Source organism: Parasteatoda tepidariorum, chromosome 5 (genome assembly GCF_982258835.1).
Source record: "Parasteatoda tepidariorum strain Cologne lab strain chromosome 5, Ptep-v5.0, whole genome shotgun sequence".
Lineage (NCBI taxonomy): Eukaryota > Metazoa > Arthropoda > Arachnida > Araneae > Theridiidae > Parasteatoda > Parasteatoda tepidariorum.
Genome location: NC_141759.1, coordinates 100,086,439 through 100,101,941, shown reverse-complemented (window position 1 = coordinate 100,101,941; position 15,503 = coordinate 100,086,439). Strand labels below are relative to the sequence as shown.

The 15,503-nt window shown below is 30.6% G+C and overlaps 1 protein-coding gene across 3 annotated transcripts in view; it reads left to right on the top strand.

Moving 5' to 3' along the window:
* Positions 1-15,503, top strand: part of LOC107440357 (protein tyrosine phosphatase non-receptor pez) — a 145,148-nt gene that overhangs the window by 85,851 nt on the left and 43,794 nt on the right. For 2 of the 3 annotated variants that reach the window (XM_087164624.1, XM_087164625.1), the window contains one exon: positions 13,326-13,530. In XM_087164624.1, coding sequence (XP_087020750.1) covers positions 13,326-13,530 — 205 coding nt within the window. Of the gene's footprint in view, positions 1-8,768; positions 9,013-13,325; positions 13,531-15,503 lie in introns of those variants that run through there. The other variant, XM_087164626.1, reaches the window with a different exon arrangement.

Sequence of the window (15,503 nt, the reverse complement as noted above, 5' to 3'; positions counted from 1 at the left end):
TTTTTTGTTGTGTAAATATCTTATTGTAGATACATTACGAGTCTTTTAGTTGTATAATTGTTACCGTGAATGATCGAAATCAAGAGAATGTCGACTTTCACCGGTGAATGTCGACAATTACATAGTCGCTTTGGTGAATGTCCGAAATAATTGCTGTATCCGATTTGATATTAATTTATTCGTTGATATTATTATGTTTATTCGATATTTTAATATCTGGTGAGGATAGCTTAGGAGGAACATAAGTGTTCGGAGTACAGGACAAATGTATACCAGGCAGTGACACTTAACTTGACCTACTAAACCTTTCGGACATTTACCAAAGCGACTGGCGTGATTGTCAACAAAAACAAAGCTGTCGGAATTTTGATGGACGATAAATTCACAGTTTCGATTATACAGTGATAAAATTTGCTCTCATGGGAAAGGAAACGACTGAAACTGATATTGTCATTTAGAGCTACAGTTAACATGTGAGAATTCTAGCTAATCGGAAAGAGGATAAAATTTTGATAGCAATTTTCCGTCGTTACTGACATGAAAGCCAATAGATAAAACGTTGACATAAAATAAAATACAACAGTTTCTTTTGAGCATAAAATTATAATGCAGCATTTTTTTAAAAATTATTATTTCAATTTCCAATTGACTCTGTTATTGTGAATGACCTATATTGGTGATTGTTGACTTCCACCTGTGAATGTTGACAATCACATAGTCGCTTTGGTAAATGTCCGAAATAGGTCTAGTTAAGTGTCATTGCCTCGGTATACGTTTGCCCGATATGCCCTACATCAATGTTTTTTTAAGGTTCAGTACAACTGGCCGGTATACATTTGCCCGGTATGCCTTACATCAGTGTTTCCCAAATGTAGTACGCGTACCTCCAGGGGTACGGGAACAGTTTAGCGAGGATACACGTTCTTATGATAAATATCTTGCAGAAAACGAAAGTTTCAAAAAATTTTATTTAAAAAAAACAGAGTTAGCCATGAAAATTTACGCTTACGTATTTTTCTATTGGCTATTTTTTGCAGAGTTAGCAGTTAATAATTAGTGGTGTCAACAGCCAGTTGTGATTTTTAACTTTTTGCAATTTTTTTATGGTTAAAAATATATTCATTTTTTTATTAGTGGTACACAGCGTTAAAAAAAAATTTAGGAAGAGTACACAAAAGTCACAAGTTTGGGGAAACACTGCTTTACATCAATGCTTTTTAAGGTGAAGTTAAACTACTCAGGATGCCTTCAACTGGTACTCCAAACACTGATGTTTCTTCTAATCTATCCTCAACAGGTATTAAAATATCGAATAAATATAATGATATCAACGCATAAATCAATATCAAATCGGATATAACAAATATTTCGGACATTCACCAAAGCGACTGGGTGATTGTTGACATACACCGGTGAAGGCCGACATTTTCTTGATTTCTGTCATTCACGATAATATATTTTGAAGGAAAAAAATCAGTATGTTAAATAAATCTTTGTAAAGAATAAGAACATAAAACTTATGAAGAAAAAACTTTATGTTCAACTTAGTCTTCTTTTTTCGCAATTTCTTTTCTTTTTCAGAGTGGTGATAATTTTCATAATTATTTTCTGTTGTGTTTTTGATTTATATTAGAGATATCAGTTCCGTAGCGCCTAATCCCGGATCACCTTGCAAAAATCAGTGCCGTCAGCAAAGATTTAGACGGGAAGATATTTTACTCCAGCCAAACAGGGATAGAAAAAAAAAATCTCTCCTTTGCAAAGAGATATAATATACCTGTAGGGAAAAGATGAAACAAAATCTGTTTTCTCCATAATCCTCCCCATGTGATTCATAAATGAGGAGTGATGAGGATCATAATTCCCCGGCAAAGATATTATTTCACAAAAAAAGAAAAAAGATGAAGTACAAGTCGTAAAAAAACCTTATTTGGATTCTCTTATTAGACTTCTATATCCCGAAATAAATTTCCGAACTAGTCAAGTTAGTTTTATTATAATAAAATTTCATAAGAAATGAAAAATATTTGATGATTTAAGAACTTTATTTGCTTCAAAATATTAACGATAACAAAACTTTTAATTCTTTTATTTTACATTTTTAAGGCGCGGTTTAAAATTCAGGCTTAAGTAACGCGATAGGCTTGTCCAATCATCAAGAATGTCTGTTGATTAGAAACTTTGAGATATTTTTCTTAAATTTATTAAAAAGGAATCTGTGCTAATACAGAACGATGAGTGATAAGGCTTTACAGGTTTATTTCATAATTTTTTTATTGTCTCAACTTGGTTGCTTAGAAACGGAGAAACATCAAGTATTTCTCTCTTGTCGATCATATAGGTAGTTTATGGTTTTCTTAAGTTATTCCTCCTGCTATGGCGATATTGCTTAGCCTTCTTTTTAGACTACGGCAAATGTATATATAGCTTCCTAGAAACCCAATATTTCATCAAATTTTTTCAAATTTTTTTTCTTCTTCCCCCTATTTTGAGGTACGTATGAATCGAAGTATGTAAAAAAAAAATCATATGTTTATTCTGAGAGAACATGTTTTCGCGTCTGATTTCGTAACTTAGTAATAGTTAGCACTAGCTTATCAGCCTAATTAAAGTCATCTCTTGAAACCGTTAAGATTGACACTCAGTTTGTAAAATTTCGATTATTAGAACGAAAGAGGTAATATCTTTTTCTGTTTGTTTTTGAGCACTGTGCTTAAATCAGAAATAAAATTCACTCAACATTATTAAATTTTAAAAAATTACAAAACACAAGAGCTAAAACAATTCAAAAATCTGCAATAAAGACTTCAATAGTCTGTAACAACGTAAAAATGCTTAGAAAAATAATAAAATAAATCATTAATAATATTACATAGTACTGACGAAATGATTATCAAGCTTTATTCAGTGAGCTGAATAGATCTTTTACATAATGATGTAAAACCTGGTTTGAATTACTTCATAATTAAAAAAAATATTCGTTAACAAATATTTCATTTTTCCAATACGGCAGTTTCAGAAGCCGGGGCAGGGCGCTGGACTCGCGTTTGGGAGAACGGGAGGTCGAATCCAGTCGGCCGAAGACTCCCCGCCTACTACAGTGACTAGTGCACGTTTAATCTGTCAGGTCACAAAGTCCTGCATGTTCCCATAACAAAATATACCTCTGGGGGTATTGAATTGAAGATGGATCGTTCTCTGGTTCTGGTCAAAATTCCGCTCTGCAGATGGATGAATGGCTGTATAAATGGGTCTGCCCTATAAACGGATGAAACGTATGGGTGTCGAAGAAGTCGAATTCTTGGCTATAGATGGCGCCACTGGAAAGCAAGAGCAATCGTACCCCCTCTGCCTTAATGGCCGAAGACAACAACAACAATAACAGCAGCTTCAAACCTAAAATATATTTAACTAGCAGGGGCCGGGGAAAGGGGCAGACGATCACCAAGAGCGCCAGTTAAGGAGAGCGCCAAACACGACCCATATTTAATGTTTTGATTATTATTTTTCCTACTTTTTTAAAGTATTTTTTTCTTTAAAAATATATTTAAGATTTTTCTTTATTAATTATATATTCTTAGGTTACTTTTTTATGGTTCTTTAAGTAAAAGTTTTGCTAAAGATGGAAAGTAGAATGTGCAGCAGAAAAACCACTTGTTTGACGATGAATGAAATGAGCTTATGGTTTAGAAAACCATCTAACAAACGATCCGATATTCTCAAAAGGCAAGAGAAAAACAGAGGGAAGAATGACCTTGAAGAAGAAGATCCGATTTTGCGTCAATTAAGCCTGTGTACTCTTAATATAATGCGAATATTTTATGTAGAAAATACTTCTATTCCATCTCGTAATTTAAATCCAAATCTCAGCAGCTTTTATGAGAAATTAGGACTATTCAGAAATAAGGCAAAAAGGTTAATTTCCAAGATAATTAAAAAGTTACCAAGACTTGTTAAATTAACAACAAGAAGCATATGGATGGTTGACTGTACAAAGCTAAGCACAGATGGCAGTAGCGGTTAGAATTCGCCGTAAGACTTCTGGGTTATTACTTCCGATTGTTTTTAACGCATAAGCTAAGAACATCACGCCATTCAATATTTTAAATTTTTTTTTGTAACCGTCGATCAGCAGACGACCCAATTTACGATTTTCGTTCACTGCTTATGTTCACCTCCATATCCTTGTAATTTTGAACCCATTCCAGAAGACAAGAGAACTCCTGGATAAAGTATTTTGAGAAATGTTGCCTTCGTGGGGAACTTTTTGATGGAACTTACCCGCATTCGCTTTACGTGGAGAGGAAAACCACGAAGATCTCCAGCGGTTATTCTAGCTGCAAGGGGACTCTAACCCATAATCCGTCTACTAATGCGTATATTTTACGTCAGCACTGCGGTCGGTTCGAGCCGGGAAATTCGAATCAACCAGGGATTCGAACCCGGGTCACCACATTGCGTGGCGAGCGCTTTATCTCCTAAGCCAACACGGCTAGCCATTCAATATTATTATACATTTTTTACAATTTTATAACCGTCGTTGAACAGCCGATCAAATTTTTAGATTTCAACTACTAACGTTCAACTTCGTCGCCTTGTCATTCTGAACCCAATCTAGAAGACAAGGGAACTCCTGGATCAAGTATTGGGAGAAATTTACCTTTGTTCGTGGGGAACTTTTTGATGGAACTAACCAGCATTTGCGTTACATGGAGAGGAAAACCACGAAATTCTCCCACGGTTAGGCATGGGGATTCTAACCCATGATTCGTCTACCAATGAGGATATTTTACGTCAGCACTGCCGTTGGTGCGAGCCCAGTGCGGAATTCGAATCAACCAGGGATTCGAACCCGGGTCAACTCATTGGGAGGCGAGTGCTCTATCCCCTAAGCCTCCACGGCTTGCCATTCATTATTATTATACTTGCAATGTTCACAATATTACGCGTTCTTTAAATTTAACTTCATTCAATCATCTCTTTCAATTACGTGTTCTTTCAATTTAACGATGAAACAAATAACAAATGTTTTTGAAAGATCTCGCAAGCACGCTATGATACAACACAAAAAATAACAACTGGCGATATTTTACACAATTATAGCCAAATAAAGGATAACTCTCAAAACGTGGCAAACCTTACACTATATTATTGATGTGATATTAATTTTTTTTTTTTAAATTTGTTTTCGGCTTCTCGACTTGTTAGAATTTATAAATTACAGAAAACTCTTATCAATGGTTAAATTTCGCGTAAAATGGATAAAAAATCGCTATGATAAAACTTCCTAGAATATCAAGCCTGTTCACACATCACCTCTTTTACATAAGCGGAAGGATACACCGGAAGTTTCCTAAATTTCTTCCGGTTTTAGAAAGTTTGTTCTTTTCTACATATTTAAAATAATTATTAAAAGATTTTTCTGGGAACTAAAGAAAGGCTTTTTTTTCTTCCTCTCAAAATATTTGCGAGTAATTGGCTCGATTATTTCTTTAATCATCTGATTTATCTAAATGTTTATTATAGATGCATTTAGTGTAGCACGCTGCTTTTATTTATTTATTTTTAAATATAGTTGTATATACCAATATTAGACTGAGAAGAGAATGCCTTATCTTTCTCGAAAGTTGTTTCGTTGGAATAATCATACAATATTTTAATAATGCTATGACGACTGTTCGTTTTTGATTAATGTGTTTTATACCTAAGACAAAATTTTTGATATTTTTCCATTGATGGACCAACATAATCTTGATGGTAACCATCAATTATGGCATCATGAACCATTATAATTTTTGATGGTAACCAACATAAGTAATCATTACATCAATGTAGGAATTCGGACTGATTTATGATGATCCAACATAAGAATAGCAACTTGTCTTGATGGTTTCTTCATGTTGAACCATCCCAAATTTTCATCATAGTATCTTACAAATCAAATGTTGGAGCGATCATGAACAACCACCATCGCAATGTAGGAATTCGAACTGATTTATGATGGTCCAACATTTAAAAAAAATTGTTTTGATGGTTCCTCAGAACCAACACGAATTCTCATTAAACCATCATGGAAATGTATAGTTGGAACCATTACGGATTATCAAGGATTGTTGGTCCATGAGAGTGAAACTTCTCTTGATGGTTAACCATCAGAGTTTAAAAGTAGCATTTCCGTCATGGAATGATGGAAGTTTATTGGCATATCAAAAACCATGAACACATAGTGGAAAATGTTGAATGATGGTGACCATTAAATTATGTTCATGAATTGCACTGAAACCAACATAAACCCTCAAAAACCAAACTTTTTTGATAGGACCATCAAGAATTTTGACATGGGTACGCAGTCATTGTTAAGTTATTTTAAATGGTTGTTTTTAGGAAAGTATTGTTCATAAACAATTTATTACGAGTGCGCTTATCGACTGAAAACTGTCATCGAAAACAATTTTAGATACAGCGAGTGAATAAAGTAAAAAGAAGGAATAAATGGATGCCAAACAATCGATCAGTGAATAGGTGTATTAACAACGAATTAGCAATACATAGCAGTGAATTTTCTTTATATAATTATATAATCATTGAAGGACATTTTAGTGAATAGTCGGATGAAGGAATGAGTTTATAAATGCATAAAAAATATTTACAAACCTATAAATTATTGTTTTACAAGAAATTTTTCTCTTTAAAATAATTTTCAACAAAATGACGTTCTATTAAATGCAAATTACAACAATAATGTATATCGAAAATGCCGCAAAAACAACTGGTTTTGTGGAGTTTATAAAATTGTTTGCAATCTGCTAAAGCACGAAAAATATAGATTTTAATATGTATGCTTGCATATCTGTATGTCATAAGAGTTAATGCTCATTAAAAATATTACCTATATTAAATATTAATTCTAGAATATACTTGAGATGATATTCTCCTTGATTAAACGGTTTCCTTTTATAGCTTCGAATGCATTAATTGAAGTTTATCTTGTTCACATGTTTCCCAATTTAGCATTTTAGTATTCATATTTTTCTGCAGTGTAAAAACACCCCGCACAGACCCGCAAGGAATAATAACAAATTTAAAGAGAATTAAAAACAATTGGAGCAGAGAAACATTAAATGGAATGTCAACAGTGGAAATATAAACAGAAAATCAATCAGTTAGCAGTGTCTCCAACTGTTCCCTACCATTCTTGTAATTTAAAATAAGAAAGCATTTCTCTACAGCGTCCTGACAACACCAAAAGGACAATTCAAAGTTTTTTTGTTTTTGTTTTTTGAATATTTATTTTCCAATATTTAGGTACCACTTTTAGTATCGCCCCGGGCGCGAAAGTGTCTTACTCATACATTGGATTTGACAGCTTACAGCAGACAATAAAGCGAAGTAAGTGATAAAAAAAATTACTCACTGTTTCAATTAAACGAGCTAAGATGTTATAACATGCTTTATCTCGACCGCACTGAAATGAACATTGCGTTTTAGGGGTTTAAACACCCCCCTTGAGCTCCGACAAAATGGCAAAAAAATTTTTTTTAGTAGAAATTATGCGAGCTATTATTTTGTAAGACAATATATTTTTATGAGCCTTATGCCAACTTTTTTTTTCTATATATATATATATATATATATATATATATATATATATATTTGCTGTTCTTGGATCTTTAGGATGTCAAAAGGCAAGTATTTAACAATTTTTAATTACTTTGAGAAAAAATCACGACTTGAAATTAGTGAGGCGACAGCATCTAGTACCAATCTAAGTTTTTCTGTTGTACGGAAATGTGATACTTCTGTTGAAGAAAACGTTTCTAGCATAACAAAATCTGATGAATGTGAAAGTGGCCCTCAAAGTGTTACTTCCCACCCATATGACATTGGATTTTTTGCAGAAGATATTACATTATGTTCTTAAACTTAAAAAATCAAATCAAAATTTAACTAAACAATGTTGGTTAAATGTTGTCAAAAAGTCAAAATTGTCTAGCTGTCTAAATTAGGGAAATAATAGTGCTTTATTACAGACTCGAATTTCTTTTAGTAGTTTTAGAAAATTATGAACACCCCCCTTGAAAAAATTCTGCGTACGCCCCTGAGAGGCTCCACGCAGTTTTCGTTGTGTATTTCCAAAAAAAAAGCAGTTTTCAATTCCTTTTGCATTAAAATCGATTTGTTTCTATAATTATTTTTATGTTGTTGTTCATTCACGTCGCACTAGATCTGCACAATAAGCTATTGGTAGCGGTGTGGGAAGCATCCTTGAGGATAAGCCGAAGACTTGCTATCACAATTTTGATCCTCTGCAGAGGAGATGGCACCCTTGCTTCGGTAGGCCGACGATCTCCAAGAGAAGTCGATCACTTTACAGTAGAACAGTTTAGCGAGGACCAATACCTACGCAGACTAATCCAAGTGGTCCCCCACCCTCACACTGACAGAAGCCAGTGATGCTTGACTTCGGTGATCTGCTGGGAACCGTGTCCGAACTTCGGACACGGCTCCGAACGATCAGTCCACTGCGGGACGTAACCCATTTCAATCAATTCAATTCAATTATGTTAACAAATAACACTCAGTCAATAACAAAAAAAAAACCAATTACTTCAGTCAATAACAAAAAAAAAGGTCTCGTGAAATGAACTCCAAAAACACCAAAAGAAGGGAGGTTCTCTAATTCTTTAAATGCCCAAAAATAAACAGTAAAGACTTTATTACAACAGAGCTATAAGCAACTTCTTTAGTTTGCGAAACTTTTTTGGACTGCTCTCGTAACCATTTAAGTGCAATTGTTTACATATTTTAGTAAATTAGTAACTTGACAAATTCATTTTACTTTTAATTTAAGTTTGAATTACCGGTAATAAAATCTTTTAAATTTCACATGCATTCATTGTTTACGTTCTAGTGATTTAGCAATGAATGGGTGTAAAAATATTTGCTACATTATCATGAAATGGACTAAAAATTCAGAGATGCCTAACTTAAAACTCTATTGTAATAGCAAAAGTAAGTATCAGTGAAATCTAGAAACTGTTTTCAATTTCAGGAATCAGGACCGTTCCAAGCTGATTTTCAAGTGTGTGTAAAAAAATATTGTTTTCGTCCCTTTCTATTAGTAATAGTAATGAACAAAGTAAATAAATTTTATTTACAATTTTAAGAGTAAGTCAAAATCTACAGTTTATATATATATATCTATTAATAAAAATGCGTTACAAACTACATATATAATGTACTTTTATTTTTAATTCTAAGCGCGAAAAGGTGAAGAAACGTGAACGAATAAGTACATGAAACGAATACATTTCGCTCAAAAATCATTATATATAAATAAATTTAAGTAGGGAAAGCTAATATATAAAGAAATATGTTTTATACTCTTCTAACAAACTTCATATAAATTTAGAGAAAATAATTTCATTTTTATTTTATTTAGCTTATTATTTCACTTCGAGAAATTTTACATAACATTTACTGACTAAAAAGATGCCAGTCAGTTATTCGAAAAACTTTTAATGTGTTTGATTCATTTGGTTATGTTATGACGTATTTAGTTTCTTTTTTGTCATATTTCAAACAATATAAAATGAACATTATTATTTGACAATAAGGACATTGTTAGTAAACATAAGGATACAAAACTTTAAAACTGCGAGCAAATTTATGAATTCAGATAATAATCTAGTTACAAGTGTTTCGATAGTTATGAATATATTCTGTTTGGTGTTTCCACTATAGTTAGATTGAGGAAATCAAAATATTAATTTTGTAAAATGAAACTGAATAGCTAAAGAAAAATTTTTAATTTATTACTCATATTTGAGCTTAAAATTTTTTTTAATATCAAGATAAATATTTATTGTGATATGATAATCATATAATAATTATGCTGTTTAAACAAATGATTTTTTTTAATAGAAAAAACTGTATACAGTGATTACATATTTCATCCTATTTATAAATATTTTTAAATTATCATAAGATTAACACCCAAAGAGAGTATTGCTAATTAGTACACACTATATGAAAATATGCTATATTATGAAGAAATGTAATTAAAAAATTATAAAAATTAAGAAAACATTTCCACCTTCAATTAATTCTTGTATAACAATTAATTTTTTAAAAAATATCTAGTTATATTTGAGTTACATTAAAGTTGTTACATTAAATTTGAACTCAACAGCCCAATTGGAATTGATCAACAAAGTGAAAATTATTTTAGTTGGAGCAAAACATCATCCCTTTGTATGTCAGTAATGCATAGTAATCTTTTTTTTTTTTTCACAGTGGTAATTTTATTTTCTAAAAATAATTTTTCACAAAATATTTCTAATAGTGAATCTAATTGATGTAGGTAAGATGTAACCAGAAAATTGTTGTTTAACTAATCAAAGTTATACATATTTTTGTTCTTTGCAGAAATAAAGTAGGGGCACCCCTGAAAATTTATTTGATTGCTAAAACAAAGATTCAAGAGTTAAAAAGTAATAATGCAGGGTTGCCACAGGCGACTAAAATGCGACTATTTGCTACTATTTTCAGCCATAGGCGACTATGGCGACTTTTTTTGCCTGAAAAGGCTAAAAAAGCAACTATTTTCAGGAATAGGCAACTATTAGGAGACTTTTTTACTCTTAGCGAAGTTTTTTCGCATAAATGAACGTTAATAAAAGAAAGCAAACTTTTATACAATTAATTATGTCCAACAAGCCAAAAATTTAAATTTCCATTAGATTTAATAAAGTATACTTGTTATTTTTTCTCTCCGAGGGGCAGTTTTGTTATTTTTAATTGTTTTTTTCCCTTCTATTAACATTCATATTTTATTGTAATTCGACTCTTATTTAGGTACCTATTTTCTAAGATGTATACCTTTTTATATTTGTACAAAACTTTTTTAATTCACTTTAAACCGGTTGTTAACCGGTCTGGTTGTTAAACTTTAAACGATTTTAATTTCGTCTTGCTGCAGAGATGTAGATAGCGTTCTGCTATAAAGATGATGTTAGTTTCGTGATGTTGAATGACGAAGAGTGAATTGAATCCAAGTTTCGTGCGAGGATCAGCGTTGCTATGTAGAACGCAATGCGGAGTTTTTTTATGTCCATTTTTGTCTTTTAGATTTTACGTTTTTTGAAGATTATTTTCAATGGGACTCAAGTCATTTCCATAGTTCAAGTCACAAAAAGATTTTTATTGATTTTTTTCCAATTTTGTTTTTCATTTTGAGTGATACAATTTAATAGGGGTATTTCGTATTTAACTTTGTTATAAAAAGTTCGTTCTTTTTAAATCTATTAAATGTATAATAATTTAATTATTGTTAAACCAATAGATGTCCAATCGTTTTTAACTATAAAAAATTACAATAAAGCTTACATTTATTTAGTTTGCTTTTATTTTTGAGAAAATTAAAACGAAGTTTAATAAATTTGGCTATTAGTTAAAAAAAAAAAAAAAAAACAAATGATTTTTTTTAATTAAATAAAGAGTTTAGTAATGTTTTGTCACTTTTTTAATAATTTGATATTAGTACTTAATTTTTTTTTTTATTAAAATTCTTTCAATATTTGTTTGTTTTATAATTTGTTAGATAGTCAGTATCATTTTTAAACAAATAAATCTTTAGTCGATTTTATTTTCAAAGAAAATAATAATAATAATAAGTATTTCTTAAGTACAGAATTTGATTATTAGTTAATACTACCTTTTATTATTTTAAATAATTAAATAAAAAAGGGTCTAATGATGATTCAAAAGCATGGTTTTTTTTCCAACAAATAATTTAAAAAAATGTTTTTTTCTAAAGTGAACATTTCTTTGGTTTGTTTTCCACTTTCGTTTTTTTTTATTTTTCTTTTAATTTTCATTGCATGTATGTAAAATATTTTGTTACAGTATTATTTTTAAAACAATAAATCTTAAATTATTTTTAATTCAAGAAAAATGAAATAAAGCTTGGGGTCATAGTAGAATATGTTTAGAATTAATATTTTCTCTCATAGTACATTTATTCCTTTTTATTTATTTTTGATGGATTGAAATATTTCCCATAGGTAATTTTTGAACATATGCTAAATCGCGATACATCACTTTAACGCGATGTCTAACTATCACAATTTAAAATTTCTGACATCACCCAGTCCTAGTCATAGTATTTTTAAATTAAGCTATAACTTTAGTTATTTGGCTACTATTTTTGATAGATTTTTGTTCCTGTTCAGGCAACTATTTTCATTGTTTTAGGCAACTATTTTCATGCTTGAGGCTACTAAAAGCAACTATTTTGGTTCATTTTTTACTGTGGCAACCCTGTAATGTAAAATATGTTAAAGTTTCCTTTGTCAAATAAACAGGTTTTCAATACTGCCCCACAAGGCACTGACTCGTTAGATTTCAATTATACAAGGGCTGTTTATTTATTTATTTATTTATTTATTATTATTTTTTTTTTTTAAAGTAAAGGCTGTTTAAAAATAAAAACCAAACTATAGAAGATTTTCATGAAGCAAATTTCTTTTTTTTTAACTCTGCAGACGCTTCTCTTTTTATTTCAAAATATTTGCCAAGTTTGCTTAAACACTAATCATACCTTACAACTAGATTTAGAATGCCTTCTTCAACTAGATTTAAAATACTTGCCACATGCTCCAATAACCAAAAGATCATGATCGTTTTCACGTCTTTATCAGCGTTGTACTGGTTGCCACCAAAATAACGCTGGAAACATCAGAAAAAATGAAAATCACTTAGTGCAAGGTTTGGACTGTATTGAGGGGTGGTCCAAAGCTTCCCAGCGAAAAGAATCCAATTAAGATCGGGACTGAGCTGTGGTGAGAGTGATAGTCATAGAGCTGCAAAATTTCCTCTCAGCATGCCAGTTGGAAGCTTCGTAAACTTTACAAATCTGACAGTGTATGTAGCAGACTGGTTTTTGCGGACTAAAAGCACCTTTTATGCGGAGGGCGATTTATTAAACTTCAAAATTTTAAAGAGGCAGAACTGACCATACAGATTTCCTAGACTGCTGTAACTGAGCACAGGTGTTCTAAAATAATGCCATGACACGACGCAAGCGATCGTTGTGACACATGCCTCACCTATTAGTGTACACAACAAAACAGCCCTCATATTTTTGATTTTTTTCCTCTTAAATATTAATTTGCTCCAATCAATATTCCTATTTTTTTAAATTTCAAATTGGAAAATTATTCTAAAAGTACTTAAAAGCGTTCATTATCGAGCAACCTTTATAAAGTTCTGTCTATGTAATGTCTCTTAAATGAATATATGTAACAGTGATTTAATATTTACAGGTGTCCTATGCCTGAACCAATAAGGAGTAAGATGCCTTTCAAATTGAAACTTAAAAAAAGTAGACAGTACAACGTGTCCTCAAAGAATTTATTTGTACTATCAGTTGAATTGCTGGATAATACTACAGTCGAGTGTACTCTGTCTGCCCAAAGTCTTGGCCAAGAATGTCTCAATAATGTTTGTCAAAGACTTGGACTCCAACAGGTTAGTCACATTTAAATTTGTTAAAATTGTCATCTATATTAATGGAGGAATTTTAGTGATCAAATTGGGATTAACTCTGAGGTCTCTAAAATTGTTCGGAAACTTCATTTTTATTACCCATTGGCAAAATGGGTCTAGGTTTGGGTTTGATGGCGTTCGCACACTTTTCAACTGTGTTCAAGAGTAATAGTAAACAGTGTGCATGTGTCGTCATTGCACACATTGTTATGGCGACCGCTGCTGCTTTTTATTTTTATTTTCACTAGCAGGCATTTTTAATGTATTTACATTATAATAATTTAAAGTATTTTTATATTCTTTTTATTATTTACATATGGCTTGACGGTGATTTCAATATAAATATGAATGCTGAAGAAGGAAAAGTATTTTGTGATGCTACGGCAAACATCAATTGAGACAGTTTTTGCAACATATGATTTGAAATGTTGTGGCGTTTTACAGAGTCTATCCAGAAAAAAAAATCATTCGACCAATGGGTGACCAGTGATCATAATAAGGCGATCGCAACTTGTTTGTGTTTGTGAACTTTTTTTTCATAATCTGTTTAAAAAAATATATTTTTTTATTACAGAGTTAATGAAATGTTTAGATTTTCATTTATTAGTAGAATATTTATTATTATTATTTTTAAATATTGTCTTTTTCTTGAAATTTTGGTGCTTAGTATTTTAATTCAATTAGTTTGACATTTTTAAATTCTTAGAAAATTTTATAAATTTAAAAATGTATTTTAAACATTCTTTTTATCTCACATTTTCAATTAAAGTAATAACTAAGACATTGCATGCTTAAAACAAATAAAATTGTTGATTATTTGTTTCCATTTCTAAAAATTATTTATTAAAATTTAAAACAAATTATAATTGTTTGTTTGCGTTTATAAAATTATTGCTGATTACTAAGGCCCGGATTTTGATGACATTTGCATTTTTGGACATTTTTTGTCTTTTAGAGCATTTTTTTAGATTTATAGGGCATTTTTCTTTAAATTTTGGGGCGTATTTTGCATTTTAATGCATTTTTTAAAGTTTTTGTTAATTGTTTCCAATTTTTATTATTTTTCATCAATTTTCATTATTACACTGGCTTCCAAACAATGAAGAAAATCTATAGAATATTAACAGGTGAAGCAAAAGCTTTTCAAATTGACGAAAAATTGTCAGTAAGTGAGACCATCTTTTTCAAGTATGCACTTGAAACATCAGTAGACATTGAAAGAAGCTTCTGCAGGAATGAAAATTTACTTTCAGACAAGAGACGCTCGTTTACATTTCAAATTATCGAAAAACATTTAATAATCCAATGTAATTCTGATATTTAGTAATATTATGAGATGGAAGTTGTTATATCCATTAAAGTTTCTATACAAAATAAAAATATTTTGGTGTCAATATATTTTCCTTTTTTTGTTATTTTAGGATATAAAACAAATTTTTCAAACTTTAATGAACTTAGAACAAGTATTGCATTGCTTTATACTTTTTAAATGACTCATAATAATTTTAAAGAGCAAAATATTTTTTTAATTCAATATTTTTACTTTATTTAAGGCATTTTTTGAGCAATTTTTGGATTTTTAAGGGCATTTTTTGCACTTTTTAAGGGCATTAGTTGAGACTTTTTAGATCATCAAAATCCGGGCTTTACTGATTACTAAATGGTCACATTTCATTCTTAAAAGTTTTTAACATACTATATTATTTTGTCAGAGATATTTTAACTGTTTTTCATAAATATTATTTAATCGCGCTAGAAATTAATTTAGAAATATTCAGGAATGAGAGGGGCTAAGTGTTGATTTAGAGAAATGTTGTTGCAGTGATTTCATTTTGCTTAATTACTTTTTATTTACTCCATTTTGCAGAATTTAAACCAAAAAAAAAAAAAAAAAAACATTTTCACCATCATATAAATGTGTATTCAATGTGATATTAAACAAGCATCGCTTGAAA